The sequence below is a fragment of the Astyanax mexicanus genome, chromosome 8 (genome assembly GCF_023375975.1).
Source record: "Astyanax mexicanus isolate ESR-SI-001 chromosome 8, AstMex3_surface, whole genome shotgun sequence".
NCBI lineage: Eukaryota > Metazoa > Chordata > Actinopteri > Characiformes > Acestrorhamphidae > Astyanax > Astyanax mexicanus.
In genome coordinates, this window is record NC_064415.1 from 42806343 (window position 1) to 42823460 (window position 17118).

The 17118-nt window shown below is 37.5% G+C and overlaps 1 protein-coding gene across 2 annotated transcripts in view; it reads right to left on the reverse strand.

Annotated features, from left to right (window-relative positions):
- Positions 1 to 17118, reverse strand: part of amph (amphiphysin) — a 104638-nt gene that overhangs the window by 39154 nt on the left and 48366 nt on the right. For both annotated transcript variants that reach the window (XM_022678011.2, XM_015603253.3), the window contains exons 5-7: positions 8480 to 8575; positions 6451 to 6558; positions 6243 to 6328 (exon numbers count right to left, since the gene is read on the reverse strand). In XM_022678011.2, the coding sequence (XP_022533732.2) occupies positions 6243 to 6328; positions 6451 to 6558; positions 8480 to 8575 (290 nt within the window). The remainder of the gene's footprint in view (positions 1 to 6242; positions 6329 to 6450; positions 6559 to 8479; positions 8576 to 17118) is intronic.

The following is a 17118-nucleotide window of genomic DNA, read 5'->3' on the forward strand; positions in this document are numbered from 1 at the left end:
GGGTAGAGGCACTGAAAGGCCACACATGATTGGACAGATTACGTAAGCAGACTGCTGCTCCTTTAGTGAGCAGTCAGACGTGATCAGCTCTGCACTGTACTTCACATACACGTCTAAAAAAAAAAAAAAAAAAACACAGCTCATTTCACTAAGGAGCATGATAAACCTGCAGCGCATGATAAAATGTGCCCCACGAGGAAAATTAATGCAATTAAAAACTTGCAAATGATCTGGGGATGAGCTAAAAAAAAAACATAAATCCTTCACGCTCCATTTCACCAGACTGAAAAGTCTTGCATTTTAAATATCATGAATATTTGCTTGATTTTAAGTTATTATTTAAAATATATACAAATGAAGGCCCATAATGTCTCACTATAAATCAAATGATGCATAATGTAAATGATATATAATACTAGCAGTTGTGAATGTTGGCTTGTGTCTTGTTATAGAATTATCTATAGAAATGTCTACTTTTCTGCACAAATTTGACCTAAAACCTAATCAGAGTTTTACACATGTCATAAAAGTACATAAGAAAAAACGAATTGAACGAATAAGATACATTTATATTAGGCTTGCTCATTTATTGAGCAGGTAAAAAGTGTAAGAGGGTGTCCTGTTTATTTTAAAGAACAGATATCCACCTCTAAGTCTGATCTAAACTGTATCAAGATTTCAAAGAAGCTCAGAAGAACAGCTGTTGCTCATCAGGCTAAAAAAAGGTACAAAACCATTTCTAAAGGGTTTGGGCTCCACCAATCTATAGTCAGACAGAGTGAGTACAAAGTAAGAAATTCAAGACTATTAGTACCATTAGTGGTCATCCAACAAAGAACACAGCGAGAGAGCTAGGCGCAAAATAGTACATAAGGTAACAAAGGACCCCAGGGTAACTTCTAAGCAACCGAAGGCCTCTCTCACATTGGCTAATGTTAGTTTCCATAGAGTTCACAATCAAGAGAACACTGAAAACCTACACACACCTGGTGTGTATGGCAGGATGGCATGGAGAAAGCTGAAAACAAAGCTCCTAACAAAAGGCTGCTGGCCATGTGCACTTTGCTAAAGCAAACAATGAGGCAGGAAAAACACTGCTTTACAGCATAAAATCTCCATTCATCTGTGAAACACGGTGGTGATAGTATCACAGTTTGAGGCTGCTTTTCTGTACCCAGGCCATCATTGATGGAACAATGAATTTTGAATTATGCCAGCAAATTCTGAAGGAAAATGTGAAGACAAGTGTTCATAAGGTAAATCTTAAGAAAATGCAGGTCATGCAACAAGACAATGACTCCGAGCACACAAGACGTTCTACCAAAGAATCTTAAAAGAGGAAAAGGCTAAAGGAGTCCTTCTTCTAAAATACACTTTTTCTTGTTCTCAGTGAAGTTGTATATGTGGTCTCTGTGAGTTGTATATGATGCTGCATATGCAACTGTTCCTCAACGTCCATTGTCTGTTCAGAAAAACAAGTGGATCAGGAAAAGCACCGTGTCTATGCCAACTCGTAAATTAGTATTCATGGCCTCGCCCACCAATTTGTCTATGGAACACCACCAGTGAAGTACAATTGAGACAGGCAGGTATATGTTTAAAACAGTTCTATTTACACTAGTTAAAAGTAAAAATCCTCTGCTCTGCTGCGGCTCAGCCAACAAAACCCTGGGGTGGGTTTTTACTCTCTGGACCTGGACTATCCACCTCTGTGTGTTTACACAGGTTTACATAGGATCTCCGGTGGATTTTGTGTTTTACAGATACTCTAAGACTAGATCAGTGGCTGAACTGCACTTAGCAAGGCATTGCACATGTTGTAAAGTAACACATGACATTGCATTTTAAAACGTTTCTAACTGTTGTCCGTCTCGCTGCGTGGCAGTGCTGTTAGCCAATCTAAGGCGATACGTTTGCATGTAAAATATTCATGAGCAAGAGCCGAAATCCTATCGTTTCTCCCCTCTACAATCTTCCACTGGACTAAAGCAGCGTTATACAAGATCACCGGAGAACTGTTTTTTTTTTTTTTCAGAAAAAACAGCTCACATAGCATTCATTCATACAAATAAGAGATTTTAAAATGAATTAAAAAAACTATGGAATGAGCCCTTTAATGTTTTTGGAATTGCAGACAGACCTGAAATACGTTTTGTACAGAGGAATGGGCTAAAGTTTTTTAAATACTGAAAGCGATGGGTCACAAATGTTTGCCTCTTACAGATATGGAAATTTGGACAATTTCCCTTAATAAATATATAAGCAAGTGTAATATTCTGCCTCTTTTGTTTAATTTGGTTCTCCTCCAACTTTTAGAAAACAGAGATTGAAAAGTTTCTGTACAGTACATAAAATAGACACAGTAAGTATGTAATTAGGTCTCATATATATTGTATGCATAGAACTCTGAATAAAAAACGATTTGAAGATTTTTATGTAACACTCAAACTATCAAAATGAATATTCCTTCATATTATGAAGTATTAATTCAAGCAGTTTCTGGCCCATATTATGTAACATAATTAATCCAGCAATCTTCAAGCCATTCAACAAGATATTGTTCTACCATTATCAGAGAGAGAGAGAGAGAGAGTGATGAACCACTTCAGCACTGATACACACTTCTACCACCACGGCTGTCAGCATACCCATCACACACACTGATACTGTACCAATCCCCTGCAGTAAAACCTCAATCAAATTCCCTGCTACACCTGACTAATGCTAACAGCATATCTCAGCACATCTCAGCACATCTCAGCGGTGAGCGTACCTGTCCTCCGTTACTGCGGTGATGCTGCTGCTGCTGCTGCGTGTCTCTGCGACTGTAGGGAGTTATTGTAACTGTACTGCACTCCCGGGAGAACAGCAGGCCAGATGAATTCAATAGTATTGACAGAGGCAGCAGGCTGACAGAGCGCTGTTATTTTATCATGTCCTTGTCATAGCCAGCATGGGAATGGCCTGGGGAACAGTGGAGTGCACCACAGCTACACTTACGCAACAGTCAGACAGCTGATCTACTGACCGAGCCTTTTTAATGCAAATACTTCACAGCTGCTGTTACAGTGAACAAAGGGTTAAAACTCCTGTTCTAATGCAAATGAATGTCTGCTTATGTGTGCAATACTGATTCTCACACACACAACACTCATACAAGCATTATCTCTGCAGCGTTCAGAGGAGATAATGCTCGACGTGGCTGTGTCTTTCGTTGCGCCTTAATTAAAAATGTTATCTATCTTTTTCTTGTGGAATGACAGAGAGAGAAAGAGAGAGAGATAACTATTAATGATAGAGCAGTGAAAGCATGAGTTAACTCATTTTTCTGCAGTCGAAGCTGAAATGTGATGTAAAACAATTAATTCTTAAGAACGTTTGTGGATGTAGAGGCTGTCAGTCCATTGCATACTACCATACACAACTATTTACTCATAGCTAATAATATATGTAATATAGCACAGAGGATTCACCGGAGGCAGGAGGAAACAATAAACCAAACCAATGCTTTGCAGTAGGCAACTAATGATTATTCTGGTTATCGACTAATCTGATGATTATTTTTTTCGATTAGTCGATTAGTCAACGATTATTTCTGCCATCTCTAAACAGCACATGATATTTAAATGGCAATTAAATATCTGAATGTTGTTTAAACATGGAAAGTGCTGAAATTTAGTGATTTAAAATGTAATCTGTTGTGTTCGGGCACTTTTGGAAACACAAACTAAGTTATGCGTAAACTGTGTGAGTGAGCTGTTTACCCATCTCCCACTGCGCTTCTTGTCCCCAGCACTTTGTGTAATGGAGTACTGTTACAAATGAATGATTAGTCAACAATGAAATTTGTAGTCGACAAATTAAAATAATCAACATTGTCGATTATATCGACTAATCGTTGCAGCCCTTCTTTGCAGTAATGTTTGTAAAAATCTAACTTGTAAACTAAGCTAAAGTGGATTCCTCTTCCATTGGTTGCTCTGGTGTTCTATGTGGCTCCGATAGTGTTGCTAGCTGGTTGCTATGGTGCTGCTTGCTTGGTATGGTTTTGCTAAGTAGTTCTTATTGTATTTCATGTGGCTGCTATAGTATTGCTAAGTGATTGCTATGGTGTCCCTCGTGGTAGCTACAGTGTTGTTAAGGTTAAACTCCTTCTTTTTGTTCTTTGTAAAGTACAACAAGTCTCTCTGAGTTGTATATTCATGCTGCGTACTAAACTGTTCCTCAACCTCCATTGTCTGCAGTAGCTAGTAAAAGAAAATATTCTGAAAAAAAACCCAAGTCGATAAAGAAAAGCACCGTGTCTACATCAATCTGTGAATTCATTAGTATTCATGGCCACGTCCACCTTGGCTTGCAAATGCTAGGAACAGCGCTAGAAACAACATGGCTGTTCGTTCCTGTATTATTTGTGCAAATAACACATTGTTATATGCTTTGACCAGTAATTCAGAGCTAAAGAACAAATGGTTAGAATGTGTCTATGGAACACCACCAGCGAAGTACAACTGATATATGTAGGTGGATTTTTAGAACAGTTCTGTTTACACTAGTTAAACGTAAAAATAACTTTCTGGACCTGGACTACTCTGTGTTTCCATTGGTTTAAATAGGATCTCCGGTGGATTTTGCATTTTACAGAGACTCTAAGACTAGGTCAGTAGCTAAACTGCACTTAACAGGCCATTACATATTTTGTAAAGAAACATATATGACATTGCAATACAGTTATTAGTGTAAAAATGTTGCTGCATTGCAGTGCTATAAGCCAATCATAGGCAAAATGTTTGCATGTATGAATATTCATGCGCCAGAGCCGAAATTCTACCGTTTCTTCACCCCACTCCTCGGGACTAAAGCAGGGTTATACCGGATTACCGGAGCACTTTTTTTATACTAAAACCAGTTCACATTGCAATCATTCATACTAGAGATCACTAATAGACATTTTAGAATTAATTAAAAAACGATGGAATGAGATTTAAATGTATGGTAGATGGTTGCTATAGTGAAGCAAAGTTACTGCTATAAAATTACAGGCACTTACAAAATATTGATTAATCAAAATGTTGATATAGCGATATATCGTTAAAAAAAACACTTGCAGTACAGTATCAATAATGTGGCATCAAATATTATTATTTTTAATTTAAATATAGGCGTTCCTTGAGACTCGCCATCCAATTTGATTTATTTAAGTTGTAATAAATAAAGTTACTCCACATGGTGGCGCGAATCAAGTGGAATAGGATAAACCTGTGTTGAAGAATATTGGTTGTCAAATTCTATGAAATTGACACCAATAATCCCATAATTCCTAGTATTTGCTTATTTAGGAATATTTTATCCTCCTGAGAAGCACAGTCACTTAGTGGTTGCTATGCATTTGCCATTGTATCCAAACTAGTGTTCCAGGTGGCTTCTACTGTCTTTCTTGCTATGGTGTTGCTAAGTGGATGCTATTATATACTGAGTAGCTGCTATGGTGTTGCTACAGTGTGGCCAGGTTACTGCTTTGGTTTTAAAAACAGTTGCTATGGTATCTCAGGTGGTCGCTATTGTGTCTCAGCTGGTTGCTCAGGCGCAGTTGCTGCGGCACCCTATATTAAAGATTGGGTGTTACAAGTGTATTTGTATCATCGTCACATTTTATATACATCAGTGCAGTAAGTAAAATATAGAGTATTGTATGGTTGAGAGGTGGAGTGTTTTAAAAGAAATGATGGGTCTGGAAAACAAAATTAAACCATTCTAACTACTGGTTGTGCTTAGAATGAATGAATTGGGGGAATTATTCTTCTATAACTTAACTTTCAGTCAGGTAAAATGAACTTAACAAAGTCTAAATACTGTATGTTCTTTTCAACTGGACACATTTGAAAAGCAAATTTCACGTTTTTCTTTCAGGCCCTTTTTGTAGACTTCCAAAGGGAAGCACTAACAATGAATCATTCATTTATTCCAACTGCAATATGCCGCTCACTAACAGGGAATTATTAATATAAAAGTAACAGGTGGTAAAATATTCATAGCTTTCTTTTTCTGGCAGTTTTCTATGGGTCATTAAAAGCAAAGTGTTGGTTTTATTACATGCACACAGTCTGCAAAGCAATTATCATCTCAGGGGACAAAAAATACAGTAGGAATGAATGAGGATTATAATCAGTATACCATCAAGGCCACCCCAACTGAGTAAACACTGACTCAAAGTCCCATTTTCACCCATTAGAAGGATGACTCACCTATCCCACAGAGTGGGCAGCTCATCCTGCAGATCTACGTTCAGATCATCAAACACCTTCTGGGCCTTTTTCAAGTCCTCCTCTGCCTATGCGAAACACAAACGAGAAATCAGGTCTGCATTATGCCGCTCTAGTAGATCTGCCACCCTCTACACTTTCTTTCATTCACAAACAAACGAGTGTGTAGAGAGTGTGTGTTCTCCAGTACCTTTGCAATCTTCTTCTCGTTCCTCACAGTGGAAGTCTGCAGGGTCTCAAGATGGTGCCTGGCACTGTCATAGTCAATTAACTTCCTGCTCCGCTTCGCCACGCGAATCTACAGAGAGAAAGACCACCATTAGACCCCTGACATACAACTTAGGTTTGCCTTTACTAAGCAGAAGAGCTTAGTTACATTATTCCTTTTAGTCACACTGAATTATACATTTACTGTACTGTACTATACTGTACTGTACTGTTATACAATATACTGTACTATACTCAAATATACTATAATATAATATAGACATTATAGAGGATTACACTTCTATACTGTTTTTCACAATATGGTACTGTACTCCCCAATACTGTACTATATCATATTAAACCGTACTACGCTATTATGTCCTTTACTGTGCTGTACAGTACTATAAACCCTATACTAAATTCTACTGTACTACACAACACTGTACATTACTACACTATACTGTACTGTCAATACTATCCTATACTATACTAGAGTGCTGTGAAGTAAAGTATTTGCCCCATACACATAATCTTTTTTGCAGTTTAAGAAAACACCATTTTGAAATTAGACAGAGAAAACCTGAGTAAATATGAAAAGCTGTTTTCAAATGATAATTTCATTTATTAAGAAAAATAAATTAAACCAATCCAGCCCTGTGTGAAAAAGTATTTGCCCCCAAACCTAATAACTTGGTTGTGCCATTCTTGGCGGCAACAGCTGCAATCAAGTGTTTGTGATTACTAATTTTGGCCCACTTTTGCAAGTGATACCTGCCAATGCTGTTCTTTAAATGTTGTTCTGGGTTCTTTTTTGACCTCCTGGATGACTTGTTCATGCCCTTTTGGAGTAATTTGTGTAGGTCGTGGAAGGCTTCACCAGTGTTTCATGTATTCTTCAGTAGCAAATAATAGTTTTCACTGTGAAGTGCCTTAAAAATAACTAATCTCTCTTTGAATTTCTTCAAATCGGGACATAAAGTCTTGCTTTTTTGAGCTCTTTTATCTTACTTTAGGTTGTCAGACAGGTTGTATTGTAAGTGTTAAATATAACCATCATTTAAACATTGTCTGATATTAAAACATGCTTGATAATCTAAAAAATGTAAGCATGACAAAAAAGCAAAAACAAAAGAAACCTGTAAATACGTTTTCACGTGACTGTATATTAAATATTACTATACTTTAGTGTCCTATACATTACTACGATGCACCATACTGTTCAATACTATACTGTATTTATTTGTACTGTACTATTCTGTCTTATATTTTACTGCAGGTGTTAGAAAATATAAATACATAGCAAATTATTGTGATGCTTTTTTGCAATACAGTATTCGTTTTCAAAAACTCAGAATAAAAAATCTGCTGAATAAGGCCTAAAAAGTAAAGTTTTTTTTTACTTAAGCAAAAATACACTCAAGTTTTTTGCTATAATGTGTAATATTGGCACTGCTGTGCTGCGGTCATAGGCACAAGGCCGGAGGCCTCAGGACGAGCAAAGGGCCGCAAGTTAAAATAGTTCCATTGCTGCTCTGTTTGTAGCTGTGCTGTTTGGTTTGTAAGCGCTGCATCGTTGCTAGGTTACCTGTATGTGGCGGAGTAATACATGGAGAGCTTTGGTTACAGTGCATTACCGGCTGATAACGGCACTCATAGAACACCTCTCAGCCAATCACGTTGCAGGGTTGGAACTAACAGTGGTATAATCAGATTTAATGCATATGATGATGTGTTTTATACATGACAGATTCATAAAATTTGTAAGCTTGATTACCTTACCAACCCTTGAATACTTTTTAGTGTACTATAATACACTATATATTTAGTATACTATACCCCATTGTTTATAATGCTTTCCCTTTTTCCATCACACAACAGAGTTGCAGTGAAACTGTTTAAATACGCAGGCCAGGGGGCTCCAGGACCAGGATTAAGAAGCACTGTACTAAACTAACTGTGTTATATTTCACTATATACTATATTTTACTACATACAACCATTTCAAACATTACCTTGATATCTGGAAACTGGGCCAAGTATGTGTCCAGCGCAATGATTGTGGAGTCCACCAGCTTCTGATGGAAGTCTTCCCATAATTCATCACAGCTCTAGAGGAGAGAGAAAAGAGGACAGTTTCTGAGTGTGAATCAGCATTATTTAAATGAGCACAGACATAACAGAAGCAAACCTACGCATCTGTTAAAACAAAGTTTAACATAAAAAATATAGTGGGACTTATCTTACACCCTGCGTAAGGTGCTCAACGATGCTCATTGCTATCTTACACCCCATGAACAGTCTTTTTTTGCACCTTGTGCCTGTGTCCTTTAAATAGTAATCTGAACTATTTGAACAGTCAAACGTAAGAGGTTCATTGCTACCTTGGCAAAGCTAACGTACACCCTCGCTTGTTATGCACACACAAGGATGTGCAGCAGCACACAAACCCAACATTTACATCAACCATAAACAGAATACAAAATAAAATAACATTGCTAAAATAAATTGCTTGTGCACCTTTACAGCATAACCAAGCACATTAGTTCCTTTACAGAGAAGCACAGAAGCGCTGCACTGTTAAAATAACAATACACCAAAGTCAGAGTGCACCTGGCTCTCAATAGAAATGGCAAGTGAAACACTAATACATTTATTTTACATTACACCCTAAACACACCCAAGATTAATTAAGAGAAGTATTACATGCCTTTTGCACGTTTCGAGCTGCGCAAGGTATATTTTTTGTGCCCTCATGATACCAAACATGACAACTCGCTCTTAATTAAACTGCATATTGCACAGTTGACGGCTGGCAGATGGATTGCTAAAATAGTGTTGAATACATATTCTGTCTGTATTTTATTCTGTGAGCAAAAAGGTAATAGGAATTGTAGTTACTAAAATCTGCCTGCTTTGACTTTCCCACTTTTCTACTATTCATTAACACTGTAAAAAAGTTTTTGGACTTTGTAAATATAATTAAGTTTATTTAAGTACTATCTACAAGAATAATATAGTACAGTCTAGTTATATTAATAATACATTAATAGTTTCACATAAAATTATATGCACTACTTGGTGTTTCTTTGAAATTGTTTGTCATCAAATACATTTGTAAATTTTATTCTAAATGCCAAAGTAAAATTTACAAAGTTTTTGTAATTTCTGCTTTTTATAGAAGCAAAACTCAAAACTGGAAGTAAAAGGTCTCTTATAGGATCAACACATGTGCAGTGATGTCAGATTTCGTTCCAAACGAAAGTTAAACTTTTTTCTCACGGAATGCAGCGGGCAGCGGAGATTTTTACTGCATGTTCAGAGGTTGAAATTACTCTAAATCTATACATTTTTCTCCCCTTTTTGGCATGATTTTCAAAATGTTTTTTCAAAGCATTTGTAATTTTATTTCCATCATAATATACAAGCAAATTTTGTCCGACAATCTCCATTTTATAGAATATCATGTGGTGCGACCATCAAGAAACTACTACTTTGGGACTTTTATGTTGAAATCCATTTAAAGACAGGAAGTTGCATCATTTACCAGGTTGCATGTTGTTTGTAACTCTCTCTCAAATTTGATAAAAAAAAAAAAACTTTTTAGCAGCTGGTATGTAGTTGCCACATTTTGATATCATGTGGTATGACCTCAAAAAAATAATGAATATAAGTTATTTCTACAAATAGATACAGACAGGTCTCTCTTGATTTGTCCATGATCCTTTATCTTGTTAATTGTACTATGTTATTTATTTTGACTGGTAAATAAAGATGAATTACTTTATTGGGGCAAAACAATGAAACATTTTCAAGTTGTTATAAAAACTTGTTGTAAAGTGTGTTACTTCAAATATGTGTTTTTTTTTGGGAAATTATATGCCATGTATTAACACCTACAGAAATTAATACTACAATAAATACAATATTTAGAGGATAAGCATTACTAAAGAATTTCATTATTTCTACTACTGGCTAAATAACAAAAGACATGTGTCATGTCTGGTGCTGAAAGCGCTCCTGTGTCTCCCACACTCAGCTCTGTCTGTGATTCCCAAACTTCCAACTACAATACCCAGAACGCACCACACCATGACATCACACTCACACCCGATCACGTGACACACCACGTGACGCCTCCAGGAAGTCCTGAGTACTGATTTCCCTCACTATTTAAGGACCATGCTCACGCACAAACCTCGCAGAATATTTGTTTGGTTTTCCTGCAATACAAAGCGTTTCTCTTGCCATTGTTTGATTTCTCCGTTTATGACCTCTTTTCCGTGTTTTTCCAACTACGATTTTTGCCTACGCCCGTTTATTGGATTTATCTCGTGTATGACCTGGACTGTGTTTTCCACTCTGCCTTTCGCCTTCGCCCTCGCCCTGTGTTTTGGATTTACTCTCGTGTATTACTTGGACTGTATTTACTACTCTGATTTTTTCCTGCTCCCTTTCACCACTTGCCTGTGTATGAACTCTGGACTGTCCGCCGTTTATGGTATGGTTACTCTCTGCTATCCACCATTGGTTTTGTACCTACTTGTGTTCATTACCCCTGTACCATCTCAGTCTTTTAATAAAGTCTGTAAACTGTGTCCGCACTTGTCTGGTTCCTGTCTGGCCCTGACACCATGGGAGAATGTGGCACATAATTGTTGTAGTAAAATCTACTAAGATATACTGAGTAAAATCTATTTGAGTAATTTGTGTTGCAAAGTAACATTTACTGAAAAAATACACTGAGATTTATGAGTAAATATTACTTGAATATATGCTCTGTTAAATCTACTTGCTGTAGGTGGAAAACAATTTCCTATGTTTTTTTTAAGTAAATGATCAGTAGGATTAGGTGGGGTAAATTAAGCAGACCGCCTGTGGTAATGAAAGGTCTGGCCAGCTTGTTGTCTACTGCAGTCTGTAACGCTCCTGTGGCTGAATAACACTAAAGACTTTAACTGCATCTTCTTAGTGTTAAAACAGTGTTCACACTTTGGAGGAAAAGTGTTTTTCACTTTTAATGGAGCCATTGTTTTCTGCTGAGCTTGAAGGAGCAGCAAATTGCAGTATGCTCTTAAATATAAAGGTGTTTTAAAAGGTTCTTTGAGGATGGAATGGGGCATTTCTAAAGCTCTACAGAACCTTTACTTCATGTTAAAGTTTTTACACACATTCTTATGGAACCAAAATTTGCTCTTCCATGGCATCATTCAAATCAAACCAGAGTTATTTCCTGTGTGGACTTTTTTGATATAGTAATGTATAGGGTACAAGTGATGGCACTCTTCAAATTTCAAAATGATACTACTACACAACAATAACACCCACAAGAGACATAATAGCTACAATCAAATCTGATACCACAGCAACTGCTTAGCAACACCTTACAACACCACTTACAACACTAATAAACACTATAGCAATTGCCTGTAGCCACCACCATAGCAACCAATTTGGGATACCATTGCAACCACTTAGCATTCCCATAGAAGCCACCTTAAAACACCACAGCAACTATCAGGCTACTTTTTGGAAATATCATAGCAACCAGTAAAATAGCATAGCGCTTCCATAGCATATCCTCCTGAGATACCATAGCAACCCCCTAGAAACAACATAACAGCATAACCACTTAATAGCATCTTGGCAACTACATAGCAATTATTTAGCGAAACCATTAAAATAATTTGGAATATCTTGACAACCACTTAGCATCTCCATAGAACCCACCTTGCAACACCACAACAACCACCAAACTACCACCTGTAAACTTAGCAAAACCACAGCAACCATTTATCAACACTTTAGTAACCATCTTGCAATCACCAAGTTCCCAATTGGAAGCATCATAGCAACCATACAAAATACCATAGCAGTACACAGCATCTCGTGACATACCATAGCAACCACCTAGAAACACGGTACACATGGTATCCACTTTGTAAACACCAAAAACCCTTAGCAACCACATGGCAACCACCAAGATAAAAGTTGTAAACATCTTTGCAACCAAATAAAATGCCATAGCACTACTATAGCAACCTCCTGAGATTCCATTGCAACCACCAAGCAACACCATGATATTCACTTAGAAAACACACCACAGGAACTAATAATAACTCCACAGCAATACCCTGGGATGCCACAGCAACCCTTAGCAACACTATAGCAAACACCTTGTAACAGTATGCAACCACATGGCAATCATTTCTTAACACTTTAGTAACCGCCTTGCAACACCATAGCAACCGCCAATCTACTGGTTAGAAACATCATATCTATCAAATAAAATAGCATGGCACTACCATAGCAACCTCTTGAGATACCATTGCAACCAGCAAGAAACACCATAAGATCCACTTAGAAAACACACCACAGGAACCGCATAATAATAATATTAGTAACCACCTTGCAACACTATCGCAACCACAAACCAACATCTAAGCCCTATTCTAGTTACTTTTTTGAACCATTCCACCCCTGTAACTAATTATATTAGTTATGTATTTTTAGCTATATGGCAACCACATAGGAATTATTTATCAACACTTTAGTAAACACCTTGCAACATCACAGCAACCACCAATTTACTAGTTGGAAATATCATAGCAACCAAATAAAACAGCACAGCACTACCATAGCACCATATTGAGGTACCTGTGTACTACCCTCTAAGACACCTTAGCATGTACTTAAAAAACACACCGCAGGAACCACATAATAAGCATGGCAACCACACAGCAATCATTTATTAACACTTTAGTAACCACCTTGCAACACCATAGCAACCACAAAGCAACATATGAGCCCTATTCTGTTTACTTTTCTGAACCATTCCACCACTTAAGTAATTATATTAGTTATGTATTTCTAGCAACCACATAGCAATCATTTATCAACACTTTAGTAAGCACCTTGCAACACCACAGCAACCACTAGTTGGAAACATCATAGCAACCAAATAAAGTAGCATAGCAACCTTATGAGATCCCATCGCAACCACCGAGCAACACCATAATAAACACTTAGAAAACACACCACAGGAACCACATAATAAGCATGGCAAACACATAGCAATGATTTATTAACACTTTAGTAGCTACCTTGCAACACCATAGCAACCACCAAGCAACATCTGAGCCCTATTTTAGTTACTTTTCTAAACCATTCCACCCCTATAAGTAATTATATTAGTCATGTATTTCTAGCTATACGGCAACCACATAGAAATCATTTATCAACACTTTAGTAAGCACCTTGCAACACCACAGAAACCACCAATTTACTAGTTGGAAATATCATAGCAACCAAAACAAAATAGCACAGCACTACCATAGCACCCTATTGAGATACCATTGCAACCCTCTAAGACACCATAGCATGTACTTATAAAACACACCGCAGGAACCACATAATAAGCATGGCAACCACACAGCAATCATTTATTAACACTTTAGTAACCACCTTGCAACACCATAGCAACCACAAAGTAACATTTGAGCCATATTCTAGTTATGTTTCTGGACCATTCCACCCCTATAAGTAATTATATTAGTAATGTATTTCTAGCAACCACATAGCAATAATTTATCAACACTTTAGTAACCACTTTGCAACACCATAGCAACCACAAAGCAATATCTGAGCCCTATTTTAGCTGCTTTTCTGAACTATTCCACCCCTATAAGTAATTATATTAGTTATGTATTTCTAACATTCACATAGCATTCATTTATCAACACTTTAGTAAGCACCTTGCAACACCATAGCAACTGCCAATCTACTGGTTGGAAACATCATAGCAACCAAATAAAATAGCATGGCACTACCATAGCAACCTCTTGAGATACCATTGCAACCACCCAGCAATACCATAAGATCAATTTAGAAAACACACCGCAGGAACCACATAATAAGCATGGCAAACACATAGCAATGATTTATTAACACTTTAGTAATCACCTTGCAACACCATAGCAACCACAAAGCAATATCTGAGCCCTATTCTAGTTACTTTTCTGAACCATGAGCACCTTGCAACACCACAGCAACCGCCAATTTACTAGTTAGAAACATCATAGCAACCAGATAAAATAGCATGGCACTACCATAGCTACCTCTTGAGATACCATAGCAACCCTCTAAGACACCATAGCATGCACTTAGAAAACACACTGCAGGAACCACATAATAAGCATGGTAACCAAACAGCAATCATTTATTAACACTTTAGTAACCACCTTGCAACACCATAGCAACCACAAAGCCCTATTATTTTTCACTTTTCTGTACCATTCCACCCCTGTATACCCTGTAAGTAATTATTTTGGTTATGTATTTTTACGTATTTGGTTGTTTAGTGATTGCCTGAGCAGTTTATGTTTGTTTACTGGTTAGAAAGCAATGCATAATGATGTTTAAGCATAAGCACAGTAGCATAAAAAGGTTCCAGTAATACATTCAAAAGGAAAATGTAGCAGGAGAGAAGTGCCTGCCTCTGTAAAGCTGTTCTCTAAACTTTTACTCGTGACGCTGGATGTGTGACTCACAAAGCAGCAACATTAACATTTAATTACTCTTCCATTGCATCAGCGAGCGCTGTTGTAAATAAGGCTTTGAACACAGCATCCACTGTGCTCCTCCTCCAAAGCTTTAAACAAACATTACAGAACCGAATAACAGAAATGAGAATCCACAGGGTTAATGAAAGAAGTATACCTTGATGAGTGCTGTATTCATATCTAAAATACCAGCTAACAAAAGGACATGTTTCAACAGATACTATTAATAGCTGTCTGCTTCCATTGACAACATCAGGGGGGTTAGCAGACACAGAGAGAGAGATGGCATAGTTTGATTTTTCCAGGGTTTATTACAGCACTGACCTTATTCCATATACCAGTTTATGTTCATATTATGAGCTTATTTTTGCTCAGATCGGATTTGGCTGTTTACATCTTGATGGTTTACATTCATAAATGTTAGTGAGTTGTATCTGTCTGTAGTGTAAATCTGTTCCTGTCACTGTGCAATGAAAAAATAAGTATCTTTATTTTTGTCAATTTTTTAATTTATGCATAATTTGGACACACAAACAGTCCTTTACACTGTGTCAATATTTCTTATGAACCAACAGAAAATGTTTAAAGTTAAGAAGATTTTATCTCTCTGCTGTATTTTAGAGATGCATGTTTTTCATTAAACAGCAATGATTTTATGCATATTGCCTCCATAGAGAGGTTATAAATATGGGCGCTGAGTGTTTCTAAAGTCTAAAGCACTGCCACTATGAGCAGGAGGTCACAGGTTTGAACCCCCACTCATTCAGCTTTGCCATCAAGCCGCCGGCGCTCAGAGGGAGCAAAATTGGCCCTGCTCCCTCCGGGTGGGTAAATGGCGCTCTCTCCCCACATCACGGCTAGGGTGATGTCTGCAGCACAGGGCGTCTGTGAGCTGATGTACCGGAACTGAGTTGCTGCGCTTTCCTCCAAGCGTGTTGCAATGCTGCATTAGCAGCAGTTGAAAAAGAAGTGGTGGCTGGCTTCACATATATCGGAGGAGGCATGTGCTAGTCTTCACCATCCTGGTGTGTTGCGGCATCACTAGTTACAGGGGGAGTCCTAATGAGTGGGTTGGGTAATTGGCTGTGTGAATTGGGGAGAAATGGGAACAACTAGAAATAAAATTATAAAAAAGAGAGGTTATAAATGAGGATAGTGGCCACTAGTTCAAATATGACTAAGTGCTCATAATGCATAACAGGGCACCTGTTTGCGGATACATTTCTGCCCTTCAAGAGGCTTCGTTCGTTGGTTCGTTAAATGTGCTACTGTGGATGCCCCTCATATGGAGATCTGCACAAGCGCAGTAGTCAGAACAAGACAAGAAATAATATTGCATTGTTAAAACAAAAGATGCAAACGATTCTGTTATAAGGGTCTAACGGTACAGAATATTCTTAGTTCATACCTTGGTATAAACTCCACGGCTCGGTACACTTGGTGGGAAAAATAAAGAGGCTGGGCATTCTGTATAGCCTCACCTTTATTAACTTCATAATAACAATGGGGCTTCATTATAACCATGTTTTGTTTTTTGGGGTGGAATGCTGTAACTGTGCTCGAGCTCTTTTATTAAATGCCTGAAACCAGGGTTCTCTCCTACTGTAATCACTAGAGGCTCCATTTTTTGGTTTTGTTCGAACAAAAAAACAATGAGCATAATTGTGGTGCTTTATTAAGAACAAAAACACAACAGCATTATTTTAACTGTTTAAACTACAAATATTTTTTTTCTAAGCACATTACTGCATGCATTTCAGTTTTTTAATTCTTTTTAAGAAATGTCAGCATTAGATTGTCAAAAATAAATTATACTAGTGGTGTCAATCACTTAACAAATTATTAAAATCCTGATTTTAATGCTGGAATTTCCCAGTATTATTGTGAGGGAACCGTAATAAAAATGTAGTGTGGTTTAGGTCTGGCAGACTAGATCATTTTGTGCTGTATTGTAATACCTAAGAGTGAGAGAGAGAGAAGGAAAAAGAGACAGCACAAATGTGAGCGTGCGAGAGAGAGAGAGTGTGACAGTATGAGCGCCTAACCCTGCGTTCACAATGGAAAGCGGCAGGCAACCATTCATTTCCTATGGC